This window comes from Polistes fuscatus, unplaced genomic scaffold (assembly GCF_010416935.1).
Source record: "Polistes fuscatus isolate 324 unplaced genomic scaffold, CU_Pfus_HIC Scaffold3, whole genome shotgun sequence".
Lineage (NCBI taxonomy): Eukaryota > Metazoa > Arthropoda > Insecta > Hymenoptera > Vespidae > Polistes > Polistes fuscatus.
In genome coordinates, this window is record NW_025113107.1 from 13,385,735 (window position 1) to 13,412,449 (window position 26,715).

Consider the following 26,715-nt stretch of genomic DNA (forward strand, 5'->3'; position numbering starts at 1 on the left):
ATATGCAAGCATTTGCATTACTATACTAGTTCCCCGTTTGATCGTGAATTGAAAAGGAATCGTAATCATTTTTTGTTTTTTCTTGATGAAATATTCAACGATATTTTACAAAAGTTTTGCTTTGATATATATATATGATAGGTAAAAATAGGTAAGGGGAATATTTAATGCGTGTTTTAATCGTCGTCGTGTATCGATAATCATTGTGACACGTATTTAAATACACGCGATACTTTTATACGTGTTTAAAGAAAAAGATGGTTAAAAAAAAAAAGAAAAGAAAAAGATTTTGATAAGGTCAAAGATTCAAATTGACGATTAACTTAGTAAACATTACGATATATTGCAACTAACTATTGAGAAATTGGATTAAATCCAACTATATATCGTTTTTGTCTAGGAAATCGTTGCGAATAGATTTGAATGAAGTGTTTCTTGTTCTGTTAATTGAATCGATGGAGCTAAACAAATAAATTTTAATCTTTCGATAAAAAAAAAAACAATAGCAAAGATCGAATAAACGATTCGAGGAACGAACGAGAGGTTCGATCAAAACGCTATTAAAAATATTCTATTAGCGTGATCGATGAAATAATCAAATTCGAATGAAAATAAAGCTCAAATATAATACGACTCGTTAAAACAGAAACATCGAGAGAGTGCATTTCGAAGGAGGTCAATGTAATACGAATATCCGAGCGTGTTCTAAGTCTGATGAAGGTATATAACTCACACACACACACACACGCAAATATATATATATATATATATATAAATAGAAGAAAACGATATGCATTAGATAGGTTCGATTGTAGCTAGTATATCTATTGGTATGTGGAGTTATGTTATATATGGTGGAAATAAAATATGTGTTGTTAAAAAAAAGCAAAGGGGTAACTGTACATCCATTTCTACGATGCTTTTCTCTGTCGAAGTATCGAGAACATTGATTCCTTGGTAGAGATAGATAATTAACCTCGCCACGAATAGCGTGAATAACACTTCACACACACACACATACACCTTCAATGTATAAATCTATATACTATCATTATTTGTAAATGTATAATGCTTGGGTGCGTATTTTTCTGTATATTTCTATTTATTTTTACTTCTACGTATAATGCATTTCTCTGTCCTTCTGAATGTATCACATTTTTGAGGTTATACTTCTTTTGGCGCGTTTGGGAACATGTGATGGGAGTGATTTTTTTCCGAGCAACACCATGAAGTTTGTAGGTATTTACGATGCGCGGCAAAGCGATTTCAAGTTTATAGCATGAAGTTGTCTTTCTTTTCTTCTTTTTCTTCCTTTCTTTTTTTCTCAAGCGGGTCACCCATCCAAGTACTTATCGTACTCAGCGCTGCTTGACTTAAATGATCGAGCGGGAACTTGTTCTACCATCGCACCATGGCCGTTGACGCATAAAGTAATTCGATATATCTCCCTTATATTTAGTGTGGACTGATATCTATATTTTTATATTCTTTTTCTTTTTTTATATTTTTTTTTTGAAGATATTTTTTTGAAGTTATTTTTGAGGTTATATTCGTTTTAGTACGCCAAAGAAGTATGACTTCTCACGTGCGTACATAAGTACACACACTAGTTTTTATATATTTCTATTTCTTTCTATATACGTTATGCATTTTTATTTGGGTGCGTAATCGTCGTACGTACGTATTTCTCTATCTACGTGCGTGCAAGTTTATGCATTTCTGTTTGCTTTGGATACGGTTACGTGTTTCTGTATATATGTATGTATACGTGCGTTAACTTTATTGCATGTTGCACGTTAAAAGCACCACACCACCTTCGATCCAAGCATTTGCGTAGTAGCAAATGCTATTCAACCGTTATAACAAAGAGCTAGCAAACTGATTTGGAACGAACTTGAAATCACCAACCGGGGTTTTGTCTTAATGAGTTTCCTTTACTAAAGAATAGAAATAGAAATAGAGAAAAAGAAAGAGAAAGAGAAAGAAAGAAAAAGAACGGTTGGATACTCTCACGGCTTCATGGTCGACCGATTGATCGTAGAAATGACTTTTATGATAAAATGAAGTCAAAGTCAAGACAGAGATCTGACACGGACGGACCTTGTTTGAACTCGGTCAAGGTGGAAGACCGTTAGAATGAGGTATCATAGGATATGCAATTTCGTACGAACATTTTATGAGAAATATTTATCCCTATCTCTTTCTTTTTCTTGTTCTTAAATCGTAGAATCTGTTAGTGTTAGTGGTCGTGAACAACCTACAAAACTAGCCCCCTCCTACCCCCCTCTCGATGTTTCCTAAGAATTCTTTACTTATCCTGAACAATCTTTGAAACCGTAGATCCCTTTTGTAAGGGATTGAATTTTTACACCGATGACCGTAAAAATTCTACCTGTTGACCTGAGTCCTAGCCTTGATGATAACTCGCGAACAGGTAGAAAAAGAAATACTCAAGGGAATTTCTCTGGGTTGCGGTTAAGGAAAGAAAAATAAAAGGAACAAACAAAAATCCCTGTCTCGTAGTTATTTGAACTTCAAGATGAAAGGGAAAGAAAAAATTAACATTTCAAATATCTGTATTTTTCTAAGCGAAATAAATAATTAAAATCAAAATGACAATGGAAAAATGAGAAAAAGGTACGTTATTAATCAGGATTGAAATAATAGAATGTAGAAAAATGAAATTTGTTAATTGGTTGAATCTTTAAATTAATAGGTTTCGTTGATTTAATAGATGATTAATGTAAGAATAAATGAGTGTCATACTTGATTATGCATTTCCGGCGATGGGCAGATGCGCGTTTCGTATACATGTAATCAAAATGAGGTCGACCTCGATTACGGGCCAAGGTGTTAGTGTTATACGCATGCTAGCCAACCAACTTCGATCATTTCCAACCGCCTTTCAGGGACGATTACGACCTTTACCCAAAAGAATGATCATTAATCATATAATATCTTCTTCGATCTGGATTCCATTCGAACCTTCACCCAATACAATTCAACCCAACCCACCCATACACCCCCCCCCGATTCTCCTCCTACAAACAATCGATATTAAATTTAATGATCTTTTCGATATTACTTCGAAAGTTAATTTTTATATTACAAGATTAACTTCATAACTTTAATTGTAAATTAAAAAACTAAGTGTGTGTGTGTAAGAGTAATTAAGTAAATTAATTTTATTAAAAAAAAAAAGAAAAAAGAACAAACAAAATATAATTCAAAAGAAAGTAATGAACTTTAATCGATACTCGAGAACGATGAAAAATACCAAACCAAAAATTTTCGAATCATCCTCTAACCCCGATGATAATTTATTTAAATATTGAAAAGTAGTTCGATTTTCCAATCGTTCGACAACGTTGATCTCGTCCTCGACCTTTCCGCATCGCGTACCACGACCTACGTTTTTTCTTTTTTTTTTTTCTTTTTTTTTATTTCAGACTAAAAAGGAAAACAGCGAGTGTGAGAGAGAGAGAGAGACAGCATCAAGCCGATCGGCCTTGCACGGTGTCGTGTTAGTGTCACGTGACAACAACGACGACGAGAATGAGCGAACTAGAATAGAAACGGAAGGGGGGGAAGTGGGTGGAAATAGAAAAGAGGAAGGTAGAAGGGTAGAGTAGGGTGGTGGTGGTGGGGGGGGGGGAGAGTTTATCACAAAATCATGGAAAAACTTAAGAAGGAAAACGAAATTAATTTTCCTTCGAGATTTTCTTAACGTCACGTCATACCTGACCTTCCACACGACCACGACCACCCCCAACCCCAACCCCTCCCCTCCTACAAGTAACCCTTCTTTTTTTTTAACCCTAATTCTTTATTTTCTCATATCAAATATATTAACGCGGAAATTGTTGTTTCCCGTTCGTTTGGATTTAAAGATTTTCTCGTTTAGGTAGATAGGTAAGTGGTAATGGATGGCAATTTTGCAGGTAGGAAAGGGATGAGGAGAGAGGAGAGGAGAGGGAAGTAGAGTGGGAGGAGGGAGGGGGGGGAGGATTAGCCGACGGCCATGGCCTTCACTCAAACTGAGTGAGTTCAGGTCGAGCCTCGAGGCACCCATCTACTATCCAATCCTATCCATCCATGCCCAACTATATAAAACTCTAACTATATCGATCCTATCGACTATCGATACTACCCCGTTGTAATATAACCAGAAGAGAAATACATATAAAGAAGTTAGGATAGGGCGGGGAGGGGGTAGGGGGAGGGTTAAGGTCGTTCAATGATTTGAAAATCCTCGTCGTCTTTTTAACCTTATTGTTATAGAAATGGTTTGATAAAAAGTTGGCATATATTTTCTAACGTTGAAAAATTGATTTCCTGTCTGCGCTTTAAAAGTTAATTGATCGGACTAATAAAACCGACCTCCTCCTCCTCCTCCTCCTGCTGCTGGTGCTGCTGCTGCTGGGAAAAACCTTTATCCTGCGAATGACAATTGAAACTTCGTTTTTAACGAGCTGCAAAAAGGGGATTATATCTTTCTGTCTATCCATGTGCGTGCGTTTGTTTTTTCTTTTTTTATTTTTAAATTCCATTATTTTAATGTCGCGTCAAAGGTTCATGCGTGTTACCCCGACCAACCATCAAGGGACAAAGTTCATGGTACCTTTATATCCGGCTAGATAACGAAAAAGATATTACATTTTTATTTCATTCGTTTGTTTATAATCCTGTAGTGAGAGAGGAAGGGGGGGAGTGGGGGTTTTTGGTTATTATTATTATTATTATTTTTTTTTGTTTCTTTTTTGAAAGAGAAGGGTAAAAGGGAAATAAATTTTGATTTAATTTGTTTTGTTTTTTTTTCTATGCAGGAAACTTGTTAGTTCGGTTCACGGTTCATCATATTTTACGTTTTATATGATGAAAAAGAAAATGGAATGCATATGATGATATATTTTTAGAATAATCGACGTATGCATCGGATCGATTAAAGAGGAAACGCTGGAGGTCAGTACCGGGGTTAGGTTTACATACTACGATATATGGGCTTGGCTTGTTTGTAGAACGAATCGGCGTGTGCATGTGATGTGTGTGTGTTTGTGTGTGTATCTGTGTGATAGAGTGAGAGGTACCTCGCTCAGAGGATGTCCTCGAGTGCTCGTTTTACGCGTCCTAAACGACCTCACCGTCAAAAATAACCATTTCGATGCTTCCACCAATGAAAAGAGTAATACATATTCACATTCTCTCTCTTTCTCTCTCTTTATAACTCTATTGTGATTTCGATCGTCTATATGTAAGTGTTTGTGTGTGTGTGTGTGTGTAAAGATGTGGATCAGTTGCGCAATCCCGGAAGTTACCGGACAAGGAATAGCACAGATGATGATGACGAAGATGATGCTTTCTGTTCTTCTCATCTCGAAAATACTCTTTTTTTTAGCTTCTGAGAAGAACACGTTTCGATTTGAAAGCTTTGGGAAAATCTAAACAACTGGGAAATTTGTTTTTGTTCGGCTAAGAAAATAACTAATTTTGTTAATTATTGCAGAAGTAATTATACGACAGTGGTGGGTGGGCTTCAGTTTAAAAAATTATATCTAATTGAATTGATAATCTAATGAATAAATGATAATGTAATTCATCTTTGTTTTCTTTTTCTTAATTATTTTTTAACTTACAAATATACTGATCGTAATTATCGAGCACAATTTATTATTGGTAAATGAAAATATTGATAAAATTATATTTAAAGATATAATTAGCGTTTATTATTTATAAATCTTGATATTAATTCGTGTAACTTCGTATTCACGGGTAAATAAAAAAGGAATATTCATTTTTTTTTAAATGTAATTTAACGCACGTATAATATTTCATAATAATTAATTCTAGCAACCGATAAAAAATTCTTTACACCAGAAAGAAAAGATCCAAAAGCAAGAGGAGGAGAAGAAGAGGAAGGAAACAAAAGATAAACAATATCGTTCGATGATTAAAAATATAATTTATATAGATGGGTAGGTAACTTTTATGTACTTACAACGTTTAAACGTATAAATTGGAAGAAAAAAGAAAAAAAGTATTATAGAAGAGGATAGATAAGTGCGTGGTTTGACGCGTGCGCAATAAAACTTAAGGATCATCGATGTTAGGAACGATATCTTTATGTAACCGAGGCCAAGTGTGATGTCACTTTCGCGTATTCACAATGGCCGCGAGACTACTAACATGTATTCCTCCTCGACACTATGTACTTAACTTAAGTACATACCTATTTACGTTTGTATGTATGCATGCATGCATGCATGTGTGTATGTATGTACGACAAATTGTCGGAGTTGTTCGTTTTCACCTGCTTTTAAATTGTCCTCCCATTTTGTACGACATTCGATTATTATTATTCTTATAATTCAATCATCGAGACTTTCGATCCTAACCGATATGGAAAAAGGTTAACCTCTTCAAGGACAACTTGCACACAAAAAAGAAGATAATTTTTCATTGATAAAATTACATTTTTTTCAAAGATTTTTAACTGTTCTTCGTTCTTTACTCCCACACCTAATCTCAAAAAACAGAATCTCATTTAACGAGAGCGTCCTTGAATAGGTGTAATAATCATCGCACAATTTCAAGGGACTTCATTCTTCAGTGGGCGGATTTACTCGAGTATGAATTAAATTTACGTAAAAAAATAAACAAAAAATAAAAGGCAGGATAAATACGTTAATGTATTCTAAAATCGTGTTCATATATTTTGAAATTGAAAGAAATTGAAGAAAATTGATCTCATTGATTAATTTGATAATATAAATAATTTTAATAAAAAAAAAAACATGTTCATTGATCCAACGTTGCCATTATTACCAACGCAATAATATTAATAATTTTCACGTGTAATATGTGGTATCATCTCCGATCTTTAACACGAACATACGACGCTACGTTGCATTTAATAAAATTAAATATTACACGCGTGACTTTTTTTTTCTTTTTTTTCTTTTTTTTTTCTTTCCGTGCAATTAATAATTCCGAGCTTATAATAACTTGACCGCCTACAAAAAAGATGTAACGTTAAAGATAGGAGAATCACGTTGTTACACTGTGTATATTATATTTCGTGCGTTAGCCATAGGTGGAAAAGAGACAAAGCGTGTGTCTACGATCGATGTCATACTGATTAACGAGTCGAAACGTTGCGTGTGTATCTCGTAACTATACCTACTACACACCATGGGTTACAAATTTTGATGTAACTTTCACTCCTCCGACTGTTCGATCAATAATATAATATAATATAATAATAATAATAACGATGATAAAGATAATGATGATAATGATGATGATGATGGTGATGGTGATGATGATGATAAAACAGAAAGATAACGATGAATAATAAGAAAAAAAAAAGCAGAAAAAAAATTGATGAGTTTTAAGTTACATCGATGTTAGAAAATAAAATCACGAGAGATGATTCTATTTTCTTATCAAAATATTCTAGGAAGTATTTAACGAACAAATTGTGCATCTTTAATTAAAACAAAAGAGATAAGAAAAAGAGAGAAAGAGGAAGAGATAACGAGAAAGAGAGAGATAGATAGATAAAAAGACTTACTTAACGTCATAGCTCGTTCCTTTCCGAAACAACGCGATCCGAGGACGGCAGGAAGAATGAAGGACATCTGAAATCAAAAAAAGAAGAGGAAGAAATAAGAAAGAGTAAAAATAAATGGGGGAAAAGGGGGGGGAAGAACTGTATGCAAGATGAAGGAATTAGAATTTTGATTTTAATTCAGGATTTGATTTTTCTTTTTCCTTGATCGATTTCACGATTGTGATTTACAGGGTGGGTTTTATCGCACTTTCGTTCAAAGTGAAAATCAACGCCTATGTATATATTTTATATATATGCATATATATATATATGTATAGATATGTTTGTATATAGTACGTATATAGAAACTGAGAGAACTTTCAAATCGACATTTTCACTGCAGAGTGCGTGATATGTTTTCACTCGGGCTTGGTTGTAATGCTACTGTTACTTTACTTGCTCGCTTTCATTCTTATGAGAGCATATACATCGGTAGGAAAAAAAATATATATATATATATAAATAAATATAAACGTAACACATATATATACGAATATGTAATATGTATTAGGTTATATATGTTGGCGAGAATATATAACTTTTTTTTTCTTCAAATATAAAAATGTTGTCTTCAACTTTGCATTTAAAAAAAAAAAAGAAACAGGAAATATATGTAATATATGTAATAATAAAAATATATATATAAATAAATATAAACGTAACACATATATATATATATACGAATATGTAATATGTATTAGGTTATAAACGTTGGCGAGAATATATAACTTTTTTTTTTCTTCAAATATAAAAATGTTGTCTTCAACTTTGCATTAAAAAAAAAAGAAACAAGAAATATATGTAATATATATATAAATAAATATAAACGTAACACATATATACGAATATGTAATATGTATTAGGTTATATATGTTGGCGAGAATATATAACTTTTTTTTTCTTCAAATATAAAATGTTGTCTTCAACTTTGCATTAAAAAAAAAAAGAAACAGGAAATATATGTAATATAATATAATAATAAAAAATATATGTAATAAATAAAATAAAAATTATAATATAAAATAGTAATATAATAATAAATAAATATATGTAATAAATAAAATAAAAATAATAATATAAAATAATAATATAATAATAAATAAATATATGTAATAAATAAAATAAAAATAATAATATAAAATAATAATATAATAATAAATAAATATATATATATATATATATGAATAGAAAAAAAGAAGAAGATAAAACCTATATGCATATATTTATAAATAAAAAGAAGAAAAAAATAAGAAAATAAATGATAATTTCCAAACGTTTACCGTTTCAAGATTGACACTTTGTAAAAGTAAAATCAACCTTTATAACGTTACGATTCTAACGTTCGATTAGATTCTAAACGAAAGAGAGAAGACCGACGAGAAGAAGAAGAAGAAGAAGAAGAAGGGGGTCATCAGGAGGGTGGTAGGGGGGTCAGGGAAGAGAGGAAAGATGATGATGAAGAGGAGAAGGAGAAGGAGGAGGAGGAGGATGAGTAACACTGCTCGCGTAGGAGAATCGGAGCCCGTTCGTTCTCTCTCTCTTAAAGCCACTTTCGTTTTAAACTTACAGTTTACACGAAGTTAAGCTTTATCGTGGTTGTGCTCTTCTGCTCGTAAAAATAAAAAAAAAAAAAAAAAAAAAAAAGAAATAAAAAGGAACGCGTGACGAAGGGAAAGAATACGTGGAGATTGTGGTGGCGGTGATGGTAATAGCAGAGGGGGAAGAAAGGGGGAAGGTAGGGAAAAAAAATGAGTAGGTAGAGGGGGGGAGGGCTTGACAGAAAGATCTATATACATACATACATACATATATATATTTAACACATATGTATATGTATATGTATATGTATGTATGTGTATTGTATGTGTATATGTATATGTGTGTGCGTGTGCATTTATATGCATTCGTGTATGTAAAGTATACAGTTAGTTACGTACTAATTTGTATGTATGTGTATACATATGTGTATAATATGTGAGTATAGGTAGAGTTATGGAAGGAGGAGTACGAGGAGGAGTATGAGGATGAGGATAAGGATGAGAGGATAAAGAGGGGTTAGAGGAGGGCGGGAGGGTTCGAGGGAACGATTTGGACAGAGACGGCCCTGAGCCACTTGCCACAGTAGGTCAGCTCTCTTCACCTCACTTCTCCTCCTCTCGGTTTTTCGAGTCTCCCATTATACGCGCCTCGTTCTTCTCCTCATTACTCTTCGACAAATGACCGCGATCTCCCCTCTCCTCTACCTACTCTACCATTCTATATATATAGTATAGTATAGTATTTAATATACAAATGTTAAAATTTTATACTTAAGTGTGTTGGTTGAAAAGTTTTGAGCTTCGACAAAAAATAAAAATCTAATCTCTTTTTTTATTTCGAACAATGACAATATCGTTTCTATGTCAGGTTGAATAAAATTTTCTAACTTATCCGAGTATGTAAAATATATATTATACTATATATAGTATATGATATGTGTTACAATGAACAAAATTGCAATTGATAAAATTTGAAATTTGAAATTATATTTGTTTATTATAATAGAAATACTGTTAACGGTAAAATAATATTTTTTAGAAATGTAGACCTCGTTGTTTGAAATATCTAATAATAACTTTTCTATAGCATTCAAGTAGATCAAATCTAACTTACATGTATACCAATTGGAATTTGGAATTTATACGATTGGCAAAATATCAGAGTTGTTTATTGAGTTACGAAAAATATTCTACCCCCTTTCTGACGTTCCCAGAATATCTCTCTCTTTCTCTTTCTCTTTCTCTCTCGAGACTAACAGGAAAGGTCTCTTCTCTTCACCGACTTTTGAATTGGACGGATGTTTCGACCGGATATCTGACCCTCTCGTATGCGAACAAAGCATGTACGTACTATACTAGCATATATTCTAAGTATGTTGCTCGATAACTGTAGATTTCAAAACTAAATTCTATTGGAATATTTCCGAGAAATATCTTTCACATTTGTTAATCGATATTTTGTTCTAACCGATAATAAGGAGAAAAAACCGTGATAAGATTATTAATTATTATTTATAACGCGAAATGAAAAACATTGTTGTTTCTTCATATTTTACATTTCGTATAATAAAATAAATATCATTGTGTAATTGTAATTTTTTTTAATTATCTCGCGCAAATTCGTAATTTTAATTAATTATTTATACATGTAGGTGGAAAATTGATTGGAAAATCTATTATAATATATTATTAAATAATAATTTTTTGTTTTAGTCTACAGACATGTCATATACAATGTTGTATTATAAAAATACAGAGAGAAAGAGAGAGAGAGAGAGGAATACGTTTTATATTATGTCAAACGTATCGGGTCCTTGGGGTTCTTTAAAAGAAGGCGACGTTGCACATTACACAATGTAAAAGATTAAGCTGTCCCGGACGTCCGACAAACCGATAACGTTTCTCATACCGCAACCGGGTAAAAGCTTTTATAACGCTCGTAATTCCGTTAAATTCGTAGGTGTTAAACCGAGAGAGCTAGTAAGCGGTTTGTATTTATTGGAGCAGAACTCTAAACCAGATTCCAATCGTATCTGTTAACCAATCGTCGTTACTCTTTACAAGTACATATATATATTTACCTTCGAGTACTTAAATACTTAAATACATACAGGTATAATATGTAACTTTATTATTGTATTAATTTGATCAATATAAGAGTAATATCGTTAACAAATATTTACATGAAAACTGTATCAAGTATCGATATCATTTTCATTCTGATATTATATTTCTTGTTAATTAATTCTTATTTCAAAAGTTTTGCCGCTTGATTTTGAAATTTGAATTAAAGAACGTGTCTGGGATAAAACAAATAAAAAATTAGTGTGTGTACTTATGTACGCACGTAAGAAGTTATACTTCTTTGGCGTATCAAAACGAATATAACCTCAAAAATAACTTCAAAAAAATAACTTCAAAAAGAAAAGAAAAATAATAATAAATATATATATAAGAAAGAATAAAAAAATATCAAAATATAGATATCAGTCCACATTAAATATGAGGGAGATATACCGAATTACTTTATGCGTCAACGGCAATGGCGCGGTGGTTGCACTAATTCCCGCTCGATCATTTAAGTCAAGCAGCGCTAAGTACAATAAGTACTTGGATGGGTGACCCGCCTGAGGAAAACAAAAAAAGGGGAAAAATAAGAGAAAAAACACGAACTTCATGCCGTAAATTTTGAAATCGTTTTGCCGCGCATCGTAAATACCTACAAACTTCATGGTGTTGCTCGGAAAAAAATCACTCCCATCACATTTTCCCAAACGCGCCAAAAGAAGTATAACTTCAAAAAGGGTTCAAATATTTATATGTATATTTTTGTGATTTAATTTAATAATACTTTTAATTAAGATTACTTTTGTCCACATAATATTATAACCACCATAGTTTGTTCGTTAAATATATTCAAATTTATTAATATGAAAATAATCTAAAGATTTCTCGTTAAGTTAATATTTTACAATTGAATTACTTTTCGATATTTGATTGTGGGTATGAAGGATCATTACGAAAAGATACGACTTTGATAAAGAAACTGAAAAATAGGGGGAAAAGTTAAGAATATAGAGATTCGTTAAAGTTTCTGAACGAACCAATCGGAGCAAGTGAAATCGACTTACTATATCCAACCAACCAACCAACCAACCATCCATCCATCCATCCATCCATCCCCTTTCTAATCTTACTACGGGATTTATTGGTCTTCGAGCAAAAGTTATCTGGGGACCCCTCTCCCCCTTACCTTCCTGCCCCCCAGACTTATCGTTAGCCTCGATCGGTTCGTGTCGCGTTGCTACGAGGTTAATACCCACTCCCACTTGTCAAACTGTACCACTAGGTCGACCAGGTGCCATCATGCAGATCGATTAGATAGATATCGATTCAACCATTGTTCTTTAAAAAAAAAAAAAAAAAAAATAATTCCATTTATTTTTCCTTCATTCATTATCGTTTACACGAATAATTGTCAGATTTGTGAAATATATTAATTCGATTAACGAACGAAAATTGAAAATTATTCATCGATTTAATTTCAGATCTTCCATTTTTGTTTTCTTATTTGTTCTAATTGTTTTTCGTTTAATATAAATTTCAAGAGTAATGGGGACCGTGAAGGAATGTACACGAGTTCGATCAAAGTTATGGCAGTGTTTCCTCTCGGGGAGAAGGAAGAAAAAAAAATGAAAGAAAAAAGAAAAAAGAAAAAGGAGAAAAGCAGACAAATTTTCTGCATCCTCGAGTTTCACCCTCGATAACGATCGGGCTTCCAGACGAGACGAAAAGAAGCACAGTCTGCCCCCTACGTATGTAAGTATATATATATATATATATTCATCCTTTTGCACAATGACGTTCGCGTCAAAGCGTATCTTTAAATAGATATGGATCGTTGGTAAATTTAATCTAATCTAACATAAGATGATAGCTTAAGCTTCCCATTTCGCATCGTATCTTCTTAAGTATCCTTTCTAACCTAATATTCTCACAATCAGTCGTTCACCTTTTCACAAATCCGTATTTTTGGTCTACTCTAAAAGTGTCTACGATATTTTATATATAAAAATAAAAGAAAAAAGGAACACACACACACACACAGACACACATACGTGAAAATAATTTTATACGAAGTAAATCGTAAGTTTTATTTTCTCTTTTCGTAAACATAAAATTCAATTATTAAACATGCAGGTATACTTTTAACGTTATATCAAGAAACAAAATAATATTATTATAAAAATTCGACGTGCCTAAGTTAAATTATTTTTAATTAATTTCGAAAATGTGTGTATGTGTGTGTAGATAAATATAATAGAATTATTTTGGTTTAGTCCAAATTTTAAGAGACGGGAACAAGGTGTTTTCGGGAAGGACAGGTTTCGGAAAAGTAGATTTACTTGGTGGAGTGTGGTAGAGAGAAAGAGAAAAAAAACAAAAGCTAAGGGATTCTTCTTCCCTTCGAGTTTTTCTTCATCTTCCGCGCATCCTCCTTCGATAGAAATCCTAGGATGTTGGTAGTGGTGGTGGTGATGGTGGTGGTGGTGGTGGTTGGTTGGTGCTACCAAACCGGTGAGTATGGATCCGGTTTGGCTGGAAAAGCAATGGGGGGATAGGGAATGGGGGATGGGAATGATCGAGAGAGAAAAAGAGAGGAAAAGGGCGAGGGGGGGGAGGAGGGTGGTTTATCCTCAGCACAAAAGTGAACGAACGAACGAACGAACGAACTCGAATTCCACTCCTGCCAACTGCGATAACTCATTTTTCAACTTCCCTGATAGATCTGAATTACGAAGGACAGGAGAGAAAACTGGGTTGAGAGAGAAAATGAGAGAATGAGAGAGAGAGAGAGAGAGAGGAAGGGAGGGAGACGGAGAGAAAAGCTCGAGTATCTGACGTTTACCGACGTTCAATTTTTCGCGAACAAAAGCTCGTTGTGTAGGATCGTTGGAACTATTCTAATGAGTAAGTAAAATGGCGTATGTATCACATATATACATATATATATATGTACGTGTACGTGTGTGTGTGTAACACGTCAGTCGAGTCTAACAAGGGAATATCAACTTAACCCTCGGCGACCCAAATATTTTTTCTCAAAATCGTACGCTTGTGTAGTCAGCTTTGCAGGAAGATCTCTATTTTAATTTCTCCCCCTCCCCAAAAAAAAGAAAAAAAAACATTTCTATTAATTAATTAATATTACCTATGTGTATTTTTAATCTTAATATCATACAATAATATTATAAATGTGTGTTTCGTAATAATTATTACGAATATTTGTATATAAATAACAAAAATATAACACAGGAACGTTTTTAGATTTAATTTCAAAATATTTTTTTACTCAATTAAATATAACTTCCACGGTTAATATCTTTTTCTCGATATATTATATTTTAAAACATCGTTTATCAAAAAAAAAATTATGTATGTGTGCGTGTATGTGTGTGCATTTGAATAAATTATATAGATTTATATTTAAAACAATATATTAAATAATAATATATATAATAAATATAATAAATATAAAATATAATATATATATATATATATATATAATAAATATAATAAAAATAAAATATATAAACAATAAACAATATATTATTATATATTAAATATAACTTCCACAGTTAATATATTTTTCTCGATATATTATATTTTAAAAGATCGTTTATCAAATAAATATCTAAAAAAAAAAAATATGTATGTGTGCGTGTATGTGTGTGTGTGCATTTGAATAAATTATATAGATTTATATATAAAACAATATATAATAATAATTTATAAAAATAAATGCCATTTCAAATTGGTTTCAGTTGAAAATACGTATACGAAAATAAAATCGATTCTCAGAGAACAATTTCTCTCTCTCTTTCTCTCTCTCTCTTTCGTTTACTTTCATAGAGGGCAAAAGTGAATGAATCGTGAGATGGTTTAGACCCCCCCTCCCCCTTTCGAAAGCAACAAGGAGAAGAGCGAGGGCGAGAGAGTAGGTTTTTGAAGGGTTCCAATTCGTTGTAAAACGCACCGAAAGAATTAAGTACACTTTCTCTCTCTCTCTCTCTTTCTCTCTGGTTCTTTCTATCCTTGTCTGTCCTTTGAAGGATCAGAGAGTCTAAATGTGGGTCCGGTCAATGGGAACCAGTATTATTTGGACAATACTTTGCCAAGCTATTCATTGTATCCCAGACGACATATGGCGACCTTTTATTCAGTCTTAGCAATTTTTTTCTTCTCTTTCCCTCTCCTCCTCCCTACTCTCACTCCCCCCTCCCCATTCCTCTATTTCTAACTCGATCGTTTCAAATTCAATTCGTACGTGATAAATTATTCGTCAAATTATTGAAAATATCTTTTCGAACGAGACGATAATGATTCGAATTACATCGAAAATAAATCTCGGATTTGTGCGAGGTAAGAAAAAAAAAAAGGGAAAAAATAATAATCTTCGATATGTTGTGTTTGTAAATGAAAAAAAAGAAAATATACGGATTAATAATAATAATAATAATAATAATAATTAAAATCATTGAATAAATAATCGAAGATAATTCACGAATATATTATCGAAAATTAAAATGATTTTGATAGAACCTAAGAAAAAACAAAATATTTTAAAATCGTGGAGTCGAAGGAAAATGAATATTGCATCATTTCGAATATATTTTTGTAATCTTAATAACCCACCTCCACACACACATACATACACATACACACAAACCGGATACTTTTAACGAGAAAGACACGTGTAATAATAATGATATCGTTTAATCAAAACAAAACAGACTCTTGTACGATTTTATATATTTTCCCCTAATCAAAATTAATTTAGGAATTGTTTCGAAATAAAATTTTAAACCTATTATTGATCGATTTCATTACACACATATATACATACACACACGTATGTATGTATATATATGTATTTACGTGTGATGGAAAAGAGGAAAAAAAAGGGAGGGTGGGGAGGGAATTACACCATCCTCTTGGTAGAATTTGTTCAGTAGTGAACTCATTCGCGTTTATCTCATATGGCGAGTGGGTAGCGAACGGAGCCTGAGAATCAGCAAGCAAGCAAGCAAGCAAGCTTTCCAACGATATTTCTGGTGGTAACTATGCCAGGGACTGCTAGGTAAGTAGTCACTATAATACGGCTCCGATCAAGTAAAAGTACATGAGCAACCTCGTAAGCGAGTTCACCATGTCGCTTTCACTCCCCATGCCGCAATATTATCCGTTCCTCGAGGACCGGCTAAAGATCTTAGAACACGAACCGTAAAACTTCTCAACTACGAATTTATCACCTTTGTTTCGATGAATACACACACACACGCACTCACACGCGCGTTTTATTAGTTATTAATTTTTCAAATATTGACTTTTATTCAATTTGTTCTTTTTTTTTGTCAATTAAAAATTTGACAAATCTTAATTCGTTCACAATGTTAAATTTAACAGATATTTATTGCAATTATAATATTTTTTTAATAGAAGGGAAGCAGAGAAGGCTTGAGAAGAGTGTTAAGATAATTTTATATGTAAAGTCAGTTATATTAATTTGAATTTGTTTATTAATTGTTATGTTTGTAGTATAATTTATATAAGGTGGCGAATGGAAAATGGAAGTTTATAGCTAGAATAAATATTTTTTTATGTTACTGTAAAAATAAAATAAAACGAAAGCCCTCCAAACCCAAAAGGGGCGGAGTAGGGAATAAATAAATAAATAAAATATTTTTCTAATATCTATTTATTAATTTTTATATATATATAATTAATAATAATTAATAACAATAATTATTATATTATATATATATATATATATATATATATATATATATATATATATATAATATATTATATTATATTATTATATAGTTTTAGATAATTTATCGAGAGATGAAATATTCGAGAAAGTGGTAAAAGCATGTAAAAAGAAAAAAAATATTCTTTTCCTATTTTTCCTGGCACGAAGTATACGTAGAAATTCTTCTTACCAGTAATGTAAAATTGTCTACGCGTATGTAAATATAGGAGTGTACGATTGTACCACTGTAATGGAACGAATAAGAAAGAGTAAGTTGTATTATAGATTGTGTGTATCTGTGTGTGTGTGAGAGAAATGTATAAGGCCGAGACAGTCCATTAACCACTGAGAGAAATCCTTGGGTGGAGAACAATCGAAAGAGATATTCCGCGTTAATCGGTCGACTCTAAATTGGGGCCGAAAAGGGGGACGAAGGGGGGCAAGCAACGGGGGAGGAGAGGGAACTGAAAACGTTTAGAATAAAACAACGATCCCCTAAGCTAGATTCGCTACGATAAACGATCGAAATTTCAAACGCTTCCGCATCCTTTTTTTTCCCCCTTTCTAACATTTCTTCTTCTTATTCTTACTCAAAACTTTCTATTTTCGAATATTTGACCGATGTTTAAAATCGCTAATGGAAAAATTTACAATGGGGAGGGAGGGGGTAATTATTCAAATGAATAGTTTTACTTTTAAATATTTTAAAATACGCGGGAACTTTTGAAACATCTTCCTTCATTTGACGAAATCAAATATTTTCTCTTTTCTTCATTGTCATAAACTCTGACGTACACGTTACAAACGTAACACGTGTTGCAAAACTAGCGATGTGAACTTTCGGTTGGTGCACGTCTAGGAATTTTGTCGTCCGCTCAAATTTCTACAATCCCATATGCGGGTCCGTCAGGGACACGCAGAAGGTTCGATCTAAAACAGGTTTATTCAATTGCAATTTTCGATATCGTTTTAATTAACAAATTTTGATCAATCGAGAGATTAATATCGGTGTACTCTAATCGGTTTAAACACGACAATTGTTAGTTATCTTAAATCAAAGATTTAATATTTAGATAAATTCACGTGTACAGTTTCGTTTTGATAATGATAAGCTTTGATTTATGGATTGTAAATTAAAAAAGAAGAAGAAGAAGAGGAAGAAGAAGAAGAAGAGATACTTGCCTTTCATCAAAGATTTCGATAAAGCGTTTGCAACTCAAGTCTTTTCAACTCTGAGTATTTAATCAGATGCATCTCACTAATTAATCGCATCTAACGGTATTAATTTCAAAGTAGCTGCATTACGCTACCGTGTGGTTGGTTGGTTGGTTGGTTTCTTGCTTGCTTGCTTGCTTTGAGAATTTCCTTCTTTAAATTTTATTCCGTGGCACGTAATAATAAACTACGTTAAACTAATCAAAAGTCTTTTCATCGATTAGATTCTTCATAGACTAACAAAAGATTAAACTTTCTCTTTTTACGCGAGTTTATCGTCAATTATCTAATATCTATATCTATATATATATATATATTTACTGGTATATTTATTTTTATTTATTTACGTCACGAAGTATTCATATATTTTCAAGATTATGTAATTTTTTTTTATTTTTAATTAACCATATATGTTTACAATTCATTAATGAGTTCCTGTTAAACGTGTTGTTATCGATGACGCATGTAAAACCAATAGACAAAACATGCTTTACATATTTATTTTTATATTTGCGATAGTCAACAAATTCTAACAACGCAGCAACCGGTTTGTATTGTCGTTGGTTATGAATTATTTTTAAAAAAATGTTATATAAACACGATGTTTTATACTTTACTTAAAAGATAATATATATTTTACTACAACAACAAAAAAAGAAGAAGAATTATTATTTTTCTTATTCTTTTAAATAAAAACAATTATTTCTACACGTTAAGTTCGAGACTTTTCAACCGAAAAATCACTCACGTAATGCATAACAATACACGCGTACAATATTATTATATCATAATTAATGTTTTATCTTTTATATTTTCTTTTACAGGTATGCATCATTCGCGTACTTGGTACAGCAACAAATTTATACGATTTTGTCTGTAAAATATATTTCAAAATTAACGAAAAAAAAGATGAAGATTTTGTTCGCGATGAAACAAGTTAATAAATAATAATAATAACAATAATAATAATAATAATCCGAGTTTGAAGAAATTCTTATGAAAGCCACGTTCTCCAAGTGACCTTAACCTCGTGAACAGTATCTTTATCAAAAAGCGTAGAGTAGCCTCGTTGATGACAAAATTGGGTTGCCTTCTCGCGACTCTTGACCCTTTTTTTTTCCTTTCTTTCTTTCTTTCTTTTTCTCTCTTTAGGATGAACAAGTATAATATAAACGCATGCGCGAGCATACAAGCAAACGAAGAACACACTTGTAGCAAGAAGGTGCAATGCAGCAGAAGAAGGTTCTCATAAGGAGAACGGAAAGCAAAGCGGAGCATCGTGTTTATGTAGGTAGGTAGGTTGCACGACTAGGTCTCTCTCTCGAAGAGAGAGAGAGAGAGAGAGAGAGAGAGAGAGAGAAAGAGAGAGAGATCTTCACGAACTCAAAGACAAATACCGGTATTTTGTAAGGGAGACAACAAGCTCCCTATTACTACTACTACTACTTCTGTACACTATTTTATTGCTAAATAGATAAAATAACTAACAAAACGTGATACAACTTATTTTCATCCTAACGTTCTACCACGTCTACTTTTTCTTCTTTTTTATTTTTTTGAATTTATTTGATTTATTGAATTATTATTTTTTGGACTATTACTACTACTACTACTACTACTGTACAGTATTTTATTGCTAAATAGATAAAGTAACTAACAAAACGTGATACAACTTATTTTCATCCTAACGTTCTACCACGTCTACTATTTCTTCTTTTTTATTTTTTATTTTTTTCTTTACGTGACAATTGGTGAATTTGATTTTTTTGAATTTGAATTTGAATTTGATTCAAACATGCCCACACCGTATATTTTAATATCATATTAACTGCAACGTATACTTTTTTTCGTAACCCGAAATAACATAGATGATAACGTAACCAACTCAAAAAAAAAATAGAATTAAATTCACGCATCATTATATATTTTTATGAACAAAATTGTATTACTTCGTTTATTATATATTTATTAAAGAAATATTGAAATATATGTGAAAGATGGATACAAAAATTGTATGAATTGTGTAAAATGAGACGACAAGTATAAAAGAGGGATTGTGTTGATAAATCGTGAAGAGGCAAAGGAGACAACAAGCTCCCTATTACTACTACTACTACTACTGCTGTACAGTATTTTATTGCTAAATAGATAAAGTAACTAACAAAACGTGATACAACTTATTTTCATCCTAACGTTCTACCACGTCTACTATTTCTTCTTTTTTATTTTTTCTTTAATTGACAATTGGTGAATTTGAATTTGATTCAAATATGCCCACACCGTATATTTTAATATCATATTAACTGCAACGTATACTTTTTTTCGTAACCTGAAATAACATAGATGATAACGTAACCAACTTAAAAAAAAAAATAGAATTAAATTCACGCATCATTATATATTTTTATGAACAAAATTGTATTACTTCGTTTATTATATATTTATTAAAGAAATGTTGAAATATATGTGAAAGATGGATTACAAAAATGTATGAATTGTGTAAAATGAGAAGACAAGTATAAAAGAGGGATTGTGTTGATAAATCGTGAAGAGGCAAGGGAGACAACAAGCTCCCTATTACTACTACTACTACTACTGTACAGTATTTTATTGCTAAATAGATAAAATAACTAACAAAACGTGATACAACTTATTTTCATCCTAACGTTCTACCACGTCTACTTTTTCTTCTTTTTTATTTCTTATTTTTTTCTTTACGTGACAATTGGTGAATTTGATTTTTTTGAATTTGAATTTTAATTTGATTCAAAAGTGCCCACACCGTATATTTTAATATCATATTAACTGCAACGTATACAGTATACAGTATACAGTATACAGTACAGTAAAACTGCATATTAACTTTTTTTTGTAACCCGAAATAACATAGATGATAACGTAACCAACTCAAAAAAAAAATAGAACTAAATCCACGCAACATTACATATTTTTATGAACAAAATTGTATTACTTCGTTTATTATATATTTATTAAAGAAATGTTGAAATATATGTGAAAGATGGATAAAAAAATTGTATGAATTGTGTAAAATGAGAAGACAAGTATAAAAGAGGGATTGTGTTGATAAACCGTGAAGAGGCAAGGGAGACAACAAGCTCCCTATTACTACTACTACTACTGTACAGTATTTTATTGCTAAATAGATAAAGTAACTAACAAAACGTGATACAACTTATTTTCATCCTAACGTTCTACCACGTCTACTATTTCTTCTTTTTTATTTTTTATTTTTTCTTTAAGTGACAATTGGTGAATTTGAATTTGATTCAAACATGCCCACACCGTATATTTTAATATCATATTAACTGCAACGTATACTTTTTTTCGTAACCCGAAATAACATAGATGATAACGTAACCAACTCAAAAAAAAAAAAAAAGAACTAAATCCACGCAACATTACATATTTTTATGAACAAAATTGTATTACTTCGTTTATTATATATTTATTAAAGAAATGTTGAAATATATGTGAAAGATGGATTAAAAAATTGTATGAATTGTGTAAAATGAGACGACAAGTATAAAAGAGGGATTGTGTTGATAAATCGTGAAGAGGCATATTGAACGAACAAGAGTGGTATTCGAGATGTCGAGGATGGTGTGTTGTACCAGGGCACGTTACGGAGACGGGGTTATGCACCCATTTAAGAGAACGACGAGAGCACGGTTAGCCTAGATCACAGATACTCGTTCCTCCTACTCCTCCCACTCTCCTCTCTCCTCCTCTTTCTTTATACGAGAATTATATCCACAGAAGATTCTAACCTTTTTCTTTCTTTTCCTTTCTTTATTTCTGTCTTTGTCTTTCTTTTACGAGAACAGATAGAATCAAATTGTTCGGTTGAATAATGCTCACGAGATAAAAATCACTCAACGTTTATAGAAAGTACAAATTTTCTTTTTTAACAGGTCAAACTAAGAATCCAATCTGTATCTGTGACCGGACGGTAAAATGTCACCTATCACGATTGCAATAAATTCACAATAATTTATGCAATCATTTAGATGAAAGTTGGAAGAATTTTCTATGTGTAATATTTAATGTAACTATACAGTAACGTTTAAACAATGATAAATTTGATAAAAAGAATTAATTAATTTAGAAATGTAAATTTTCTTCTTGCCTATGTGTTAACAAAATTTCAAATTTGCAATATAATCGTTCAAATATAAACCCAGTAGAAAGAAACACTATCGAGAACACAAAAAAATATATCATTGACAATAAAAGAAGGGTTGCGGTTTAATGAATTACAAAATCCTCTAAAAAATAGAAAAAAAATAATAAAAAACTACGTAAGATGTGCATCATTTCCAATAAATCAAAGAATTCATTCCCTTTTGTTAAATTACTTTCCTACGAGTATCAAGATTATTTTAAATTATCAATTATTATTTTTGTACGAACCATGCTGTATAAAAAAAAAAAAAAGAAAAAAGAAAAGAAAATAGCAAACGTAGGTAAATAAGTTTTTACGATTCCTCGCATAGTTGGTGCTTCCCGTGATGGAATGAATTACTCAGTCAAGTCAGAGTGATATCGTCGTTTGCGATTTAATGCGAGGAAAAGCGAGATAGTCTGAACGATTCCAAGGCGAACAACGAACGGACATGCCCTTGAAAAATGAACGCGTAATCTTTCTTCCTCGGTCGTTGTACTCTCAACAACAGAGTATATGGGGGGCTCTTGTTGTTTGCTGCTGCTCCGTTTAATTGTTTCTTTCGTTTTTTTTCCTTTTTCGATACGAAAACAAAATATAATAAGTTGCATACGAGTATTTAAATACTCAAATATATATTCACTACATTTTTCTATTTTTTATTTTTTTTATAATAAATTATTATTTTTATTATAAATCATGCATGAAATAATCTTTTTTTCTTTTTCGATACGAAAACAAAATATAATAAGTTGCATACGAGTATTTAAATACTCAAATATATATTCACTACATTTTTCTATTTTTTTATTTTTTTTTTATAATAAATTATTATTATTATTATTATAAATCATGCATGAAATAATAGCAAACTAAAATTGTTTATAGGATGTTGATAATAACATCCTGCTGCTCGGTTTAATTGTTTCTTTCGTTTTTTTTCTTTTTCGATACGAAAACAAAATATAATAAGTTGCATACGAATATTTAAATACTCAAATATATATTCACTACATTTTTCTATTTTTTTATTTTTTTTTTATAATAAATTATTATTATTATTATTATAAATCATGCATGAAATAATCGCAAACTAAAATTGTTTATAGGATGTTGATAATAATATCCTGCTGCTCCGTTTAGTTGTTTCTTTCGTTTTTTTTCTTTTTCGATACGAAAACAAAATATAATAAAATGGATAGGAGTATTTAAAAACTCAAATATATGTTCACTACATTTTTGTATTTCTTATTTTATTTTATAATAAATTATTTTTATTATTATTATAAATCATGCATGAAATAATCGCAAACTAAAATTGTTTATAGGATGTTGATAATAATATCCTGCTGCTTCGTTTAATTGTTTCTTTCGTTTTTTTTCTTTTTCGATACGAAAACAAAATATAATAAAATGGATACGAGTATTTAAATACTCAAATATATATTTACTACATTTTTGTATTTCTTATTTTATTTTATAATAAATTATTTTTATTATTATTATAAATCATGCATGAAATAATCGCAAACTAAAATTGTTTATACGATGTTGATAATAACATAAAAAAATAAAACAAAAAATAAGTAATCATTTTTAATTTTCTTAAATGAATTTTTCTACAGAAAAAAAATGTCTCGCTAAAGTTAAAAATGTTTCTAATAAAACGATTATTAATTATGAATATAAATTGTCGAACAACGGCACCGACCGGTTCGTAAAAAATCGAGACGTTGCGTAGGTGTAATTTACACGTATATATATATATATATAAGATATACACATAGAAGGAATATGCGTGTGTGGGTGGGGTCTCCGTTGTTGTCTTGTTCTATCTACTATATGACCTCGTCTCGTAGCATGGTTGAATAGGCCTGTCAATGGTTCACTTCATTGAATTAAATAGGCCATTCGTGCGCGGACGTAATTATTCCTTCTTGCTTTTCTACGAGTCTCTTTCGTTTATTATACTTGCCCTCCTCCCCCTCTCCACACCTCGCCACTCTTTTTCTGTCTCGAAAGATGTTACCACTTTTATTTTTTTTTTTTAATTTCTGTAAGAGTCTCCCCTCCTCCTCCTCCTCTCCATCAAATGGTTCACCCCGTTGTGCGCGAAATGAAAATTTATCCTGATCGAATGTTCAGATAAATAAAATAAAACAAATGTGTATAAATGTGTTCACGTATATTTTCCCCCCTGGAGATCACCGTTAATATCCAAATGAATAATTGACGATAATGATGATAATATTTAAAAAAGAAAAAAGAAAGAAAAAATACACACACACACACAGACACACACATTGGATTATACACACCAATACTTATCGCAATAATCGTACATTCATCTATTTGTCCTCCTGTAAACGGATATCGTTAGAAAATAATATTCTTCGTTGGTATGTATACGTAAACGTATGCGAGGATTAGGCGAATAATCGCGTACGAAGAAAAACATATACGTCGTCGGTAAGGTGTTCTTTCGGTTTGCAGATGGGTCGTAATAAACGTAAGATTACAAAAAAAAAAAATATCTTCGAGGACGTATACTAATATATAGTTACGTATATATACAAACTCATGCTAATACGTTTGTACACACAAAGATATGCATATATATCTGTGTGTAAAGTGTATCTGTATATATGGTATGCAGTATATATGTGATTATATATGTTTTCTGTGGAATTTCGTTGGATTATCTATGCCCGTGCTCCAAATCGTAAAGCGGAATACAAGTTTTGCGATTTTTTACTACGTGAACGCGATAAGTGGACCGAAACATAAAGAATCTTTTGTGTACGCCTCTTTTGTGAATCTTCAGAGGTTTACTATGATGAGACAGAAAGAGAGAGAGAGAATGATGAATAACTGGGAACTATCAAGGCGTCGTCGTCGATCATTAATGGTGGACCATAACGGTATAGTTAGAAGTTAATTCTTAGTTCTCGTGATATCAATCGCGTAGGTGGACCGTTATCGTGTGTGTGGTGTGTGTGTGGTAGTCACGTATAACTACTTAAGTTTATATTATTATATGTATGTACTTGTATATGTGTATATAAATATACATGTGTTATTTATTACACGTATGGTAGTAGTTCGTTCTTCACCTAATCCAACTGAATTAGTCTAATCGAGAACGTTCTACTTTTTTCTATTTGTTTTACTTTTTTTTTTATTTTCTAATTAAGAATTCTAATGATTCGACTAAGTTTGATTATTTGAAAATATTCTTTTATATTCATATATTATTATTATATTAAATAATGAAATATCTAACTCTCATTTTTTCCATTCGAATCGATTTCTTTATCATATTCCATGATTTATTGATTAGTGTAACTTTGAATATAATATTTCTATTTTTCTATTATGTCAAAGTTCACACTATCGTCGAATACGCATATGCATTTATTTACAATTTATATAAATGACGTATTTAAAATTGTTGTTTCGAACGTGTATGTATTGTTGAAGATATTCATGAAACGATATTAATTAAATCAAATTTCAAATAAACATAGTTATCGTTCGAATTATCGTATTAAATCGAGTAATGATCGATAGTAACCTTTTCAATGGAAAAAATTACAAAATATAAAATATATTTTATTTATATTTATTTATATTAAAAATTACAAAATATAAAATATATTTTATTTATATTTATATTTATATTATATTATATTATTTATATTTATATTAAAATATATTTTATTTTTATTTATTAAATAAATATTTAATATATTTTATTTAATTCTCGAAGATCGTAATTATTATAGGTAAACGTTGATATTAAAAAATGAAGGTACGCAATTAGTTTGTTTTCTTTTTTTCAGTAAAATATATACAGTAATTATTTGTTACGTATAAAATCGATTATTATTATTTTGTTTTTTTTTTGTATGAAATAATTATCATAATATTCTTTATAAGATATGGATATATTGTGTTTAAGAAGAATCGTTTCGTAATGAAAAGAACAAGTAATATGCAACAATCTCTCGTAGACGGTAAAAAGAAGCAGATGGCATTTAGGAACGTCTCGATTTATACATGGATACATGCATACATACATGCATCATCCACGTACATGCATACATTTGCAAATACCTGTGTATCCAGGGTCGAGCTGAAAAATTCATTTGCCAGGTTACCTTCACAACCGTTCGTTCTTTCGTTCGTTCGTACGTTCAAATCCGTTGGCTTGTAAAACGTCGACCTTAAAACACGAACGATACGCTTCTTTATTTTTTTATTATCTCTTCCGTTTGTCGATCGAGTAAAACACGATTTGTTCTGGGGGGTAAAAAAATAAACTTTATCATCGATTTAACATACATCGATATTT

General features: G+C 31.1%; 1 protein-coding gene and 2 long non-coding RNA genes across 6 annotated transcripts in view; 2 read left to right on the forward strand and 1 right to left on the reverse strand.

Moving 5' to 3' along the window:
* LOC122520018 (speckle-type POZ protein) overlaps positions 1-26,715 on the reverse strand; it is a 78,352-nt gene that overhangs the window by 30,840 nt on the left and 20,797 nt on the right. For all 4 annotated transcript variants that reach the window (XM_043639895.1, XM_043639897.1, XM_043639896.1 and 1 more), the window contains exon 4: positions 7,571-7,637. In XM_043639895.1, the coding sequence (XP_043495830.1) occupies positions 7,571-7,637 (67 nt within the window). The remainder of the gene's footprint in view (positions 1-7,570; positions 7,638-26,715) is intronic.
* LOC122520019 lies at positions 9,273-12,830 on the forward strand. The gene is made up of 2 exons (XR_006304424.1): positions 9,273-9,344; positions 12,756-12,830. It is a non-coding gene; the product is annotated as an uncharacterized LOC122520019 (long non-coding RNA).
* Positions 19,548-21,360, forward strand: LOC122520020. Its single transcript, XR_006304425.1, has 2 exons — positions 19,548-19,584; positions 21,278-21,360. It is a non-coding gene; the product is annotated as an uncharacterized LOC122520020 (long non-coding RNA).